Here is a 4,252-nt window from a genome sequence, read left to right as displayed (position 1 = left end):
ACACCACAGCCACAGCAAAGCCAAGCCACATCTGCCACCTACGCTACAGCTCTTGGCAACTCTGGATCCTTAACCCACTGATCGAGGCCAGGGATCGAACCTGCATCCACATGGTTGCTAGTGGGCTTTATAACCCACCAAACCACAATGGGAACTCCCAAGATATATTTTTAAAAATATGATTTATCATCACTGTGTAACTGTGTGTCTTTGGGTGATTAGTGATGCCTGCGTGGCTCCAATCTTTTAACAGCATTGAAGATGGGTACACTCTCCAACTGAGAGCGTATGAATGTGAAATAAATCAGACAATACACATAACACACTGAGTGTGGGATCTGGAAGAGAGAAGACGCTCAGGTGCAGAAGCTATTCTTACCACTAATGGTGTGTTGTGTTTGTCAGGCCAGAAGCTTAGGCACTGCTCTTGCCTGTGCTCCAAATGCACGGTCCAGCCCAGTCCCTGGAGAATGAGAAGGTAACCTTGGCTTGTAGGCTCCTGCGAGGGGCCCAGGGGCACTGGGCTCTCTGTTCTCTCACCCCTAACAAAGCTTCTGCTCCCCACCTCCACGCACAGCAGGAGCCCAACACACACACACACACACACACACACACACAGACACACAGAGAGCAACACCCACACCCACGGAGACACACACAAGTGTTTCCAGGACAAAATGTTAGGGCTGAACTGTGCTTCCCGAGTGATGCCATCCAATCCCCCTCAACCTGAATACACAACTGAGGCTCGGGAAGGGAAGGAGATTTGTTGGAGGTCATCCAACCAGCGGAGAGGAGGCGGGCGCTAGAACTCAGGCCACCTGACTCCCAAGCCCGTGTTCTCTCTGCTCCACCCCAAAGGCTCCTCCTGCAGCTTCAGCCTCCCCTGAGAACCTCCCTGCACAAGGGCAGTGGGGCAGGTGTGCCAGCCGTAGAGCCATGAGGCCGTTCCCGTTTGCCCCGCACACACCCTCCCCAATCGTCCCTCTCTGAGTCTGCTCTACCGCAGCGTGTGCATGCATCTCCAGAGAGCATTACTCAGCAATCCCTCCAAAGGATCAGCCACTTGCCGGGTCCGGCCTCCCCGTTCACATCTTAAAACAGACAGCTGGGAGAGGACATTGTTTCACTCGAAGCAATTACGTGGTACAGGAGGCCTCTCAGGCATCAACCACTGAAATGCTTCACGAGCAGGGCTTGCTCAGCCTTTGTCTGGGGACATTAAAGGAAAGGAAGCGGGGGGCTCTAGTGGATCCATAAGGGTGGGGTGGTCACAGTGGCAGGGCTGCTCAGAGGCAGGTCAGAAGTGGGGGGAGGGGCGGTCCCTGGGAAGACAGGGAACTGCCTGCCATGTATGCCCCAGCTTGGGTTTCATCTCCCTGGTCCAAGGTCAAAGGCAAATGTCCAGGTTTCCATTTCCTGGTGAAATGGACACGGCCGTTCTGGGGTGATTGTTGGGTTTCTGTGGTGCACCCCAGGAATGGGCCTTTTGGTCCTGCCCAGGCTCTCCTTCCCGCACCACGAGCAGCTCCCGTGGGTCTCTCTCCACTGGGGGCAGGCAGGCCCAACCCCACAGCCATCTCCCCACACTTTCCAGGGCCCAGAAGTCAGAGGAGCCAGAACCAAAGGCAGCTGAGAGCAGGCTTTTATTGGAAAGCCGATGAGAGAGGCAGCCCAGGCTTGGGCATCTGGATGAGGGGAAGACTAGGCGAGTGGGGGAGAGGGTGGTGCCGCAGGCACCAGGGCCGGCGTCCCTGAGGCCTTTGTAGGTGCAGCAAGACTCCACCTGGTGGGAGAAAAGAGGACCAGAGATGTGATTCAGCAGGTCCAAACACTCCAAGGCAGAGCTCCTGCCGTGGCTCCGCAGTAACAAACCCGACAGGTATCTTGAGGTTGTGGGTTCAAGCCCTGGCCTCACTCCATGGGTTCAGGATCTGGCATTGTCGTGAGCCGTAGTGTAGGTGGCAGACACAGCTCGGTTCCCGCATTGTGGTGGCTGTGGTGTAGGCTGGCAGTTACAGCTTTGATTTGACCCCTGGCCTGGGAACTTCACATGTTGCAGGAGCAGCCCTAAAAAAAGGACAAACACTCAGAGGCAATGGGAGGCAGGACCAAGTCTACATGTCACCCCCCTCAGGACCCCAGGTATAGCTTTGGATGCCCCACAGTGTCTTCACCACCCCTCCCTCCAGATCTTCCTTTGACCAACCTGGGATCATGCCCGCCCCCACCCCCCCGCTCAGCCTCTCTGTGTCTTCACAGGTCACCTCTTCCTCTTCTTCCTCCCAGTTCTCACCTCACTTGGGATACAAACAATCCTTCCCGCAAAAGCCTTCACAGCACTTCTTGACCCCTGGACAGTCATAATCTCTCCAACACTTGTTAGAGGGATTGCTCAGCGGGCAACGAAAAAGAATCCTAGGGCAGTGGCCACGCTTAGAGAGAAGGAATCGACCTGGGACTGCAGGTTGGGCTTTGACTGGATCTTGTACTTTGTCTGGAAGTTGGGCATTGTATGGATCTTGACCCTCGACTGGTTCATGACCTTTGACTACATCCTGTCCTATGTCTGGAAGTTCAGCTTTGACTGGATCTTGACTTTTGACTAGATCTTGACCCTTGACTGGATCTTGACCCTTGACTGGATCTTGACCCTTGACTGGATCTTGACCCTTGACTGGATCTTGTCCTATGTCTAGAATTTCAACTTTGACTGGACCTGGACCTTCGTCTTGGTCTTGACCCTCAACAGGATCTTGGCCTTGACCTTTAGGACCACCTGTGGAAAGAAGAAACATCCCCACATTTAGACCCATGTGCCTGCTTCAACTATTGAGTCATTCATCCAGCTCCAACCACCACTCACTGCAGTGTCCCTCAAACTGTGACTTGAGATGGGGGAGGGCCCCAGGGCTAGCTGGGGTCTGCACTCTTGCATGGCTTTTTCCTGGGCCTTGGGCACAGGGTCTAGAGGATCAGGGTTCCCTTGGGTGTCCGTTTCTGCCCCTCACCCTCCAGTCTGGGCCCTGAGACTCTCACGAGAAGCCAGATGTTCAGTGGTGACGAGGTCACATTGGGCATCTTTGAGGAAATTTAGTGGAAGGAAAGAAGCCTGAGACACCTGCCAGGAGACCCGAGCTCCATCCTGGCTCTGGAGATTGCCTGGACAATTCCTCATCCCCCTCTAGGTCGCAGTGCCCTTCTTTGGGAACCAGGGGTCTTCAGACCACATGCCTTCTGAAGCCCTCTTTGTTCTGACCCCCCTCTTCGAGGACGGATGACTTGGGTGCGTTTATGGGACACACAGGCAGAGGACGGACCCCACACCCAGGGCCCAGATTCCTGGGGCTCTCACTTCATTGCACGTTCAGTCCAAGTATCAACACTTGAGGTCCAGGCCATGTCACAATGCTGCCTCCACAAGCAGCCCTGAACCCTCAGACCTGGGGTGGAAAGCATGTGAGGTCTGCTGGGCAACTTCCTGCTTCTCTGGGTACGCTGGAACCTGCCGTCTGGGCTGAAGAGTAGGCTCCAGAAGGACCCCCTCTCAGACCCAGCCTGCCCCCCAACAGCCTCTCCTCACCCCAACCCAGCCCCATCCAGGCCACTTGTCCACTCACGTATTCTGTCAAGTCTCTGCGCCACTAGTGTCTCACAGATGAGGAATACCGCCACCAGGACCAAGAAGCTTCTGGACCTCATGTTGTCAGGAAGGTGGATGGCTGAGAGCTGAGGCCAAGCTCAGTTTTATGCAGCCCCAGCTTGGCCTGGTGCCAAGGGTGGGTCTGCGGTTTCACGAGGGACAAGACCTACGGTTTCTTCATTCTGCCAGGAAACACCCACCCCCATCCTGGGAGGGCCCTTGGGCCTTTCCCCAAGGATTATTCACAGGGAGATATGCCAGGTCCTGTTCCATCACCCCTCACAGCCCCAGGACCGAAGATCTCACGTCCTCACAGAGAAGGGCCGGCTGGCCCTTAGGCACCATCCCGACCACATTCTTCCTACTTAGAAAGAACATGAAGCCCAAAGAAGAGAGAGGAGTCACCCAAGGTCATTCAAGAAAGTCATGAGGCGGTCCAGCGTTCTGCTTTCACAGCCCAGGTGTTTCCCAATTATTCCCTCTTCCTGCAAGCCCCACCCAGACCTACCCTAACGGTTGACCCCTCCCAGCCTCCAGCTGGGCTTTCCTTGTATTCTCCCCTGACCCCAAGAAGAACTCGCCAAGGCAAGCCTGCCTTGAATGTCTAAG

The 4,252-nt window shown here is 55.3% G+C and overlaps 1 protein-coding gene across 1 annotated transcript; it reads right to left on the bottom strand.

Annotated features, from left to right (window-relative positions):
- Window positions 1-1,622: 1,622 nt before the first annotated feature.
- Window positions 1,623-3,762, bottom strand: SPAI-2 (sodium/potassium ATPase inhibitor SPAI-2). Its single transcript, NM_001004032.2, is given in 3 exon segments — window positions 1,623-1,786; window positions 2,297-2,779; window positions 3,621-3,762. Coding segments are annotated over 2 exon segments (564 nt in total). The 5' UTR covers window positions 3,703-3,762; the 3' UTR covers window positions 1,623-1,786; window position 2,297.
- Between the last annotated feature and the right edge of the window lie 490 nt (window positions 3,763-4,252).

This window comes from Sus scrofa, chromosome 17, assembly GCF_054392235.1.
Source record: "Sus scrofa isolate SSC_HxYL_T2T_F1_AM1 chromosome 17, Sscrofa_HxYL_maternal_Yorkshire_Landrace_v2.0, whole genome shotgun sequence".
Lineage (NCBI taxonomy): Eukaryota > Metazoa > Chordata > Mammalia > Artiodactyla > Suidae > Sus > Sus scrofa.
The sequence above is the reverse complement of the archived record's forward strand: the minus strand, read 5'-3'. Positions and strand labels throughout refer to the sequence as shown.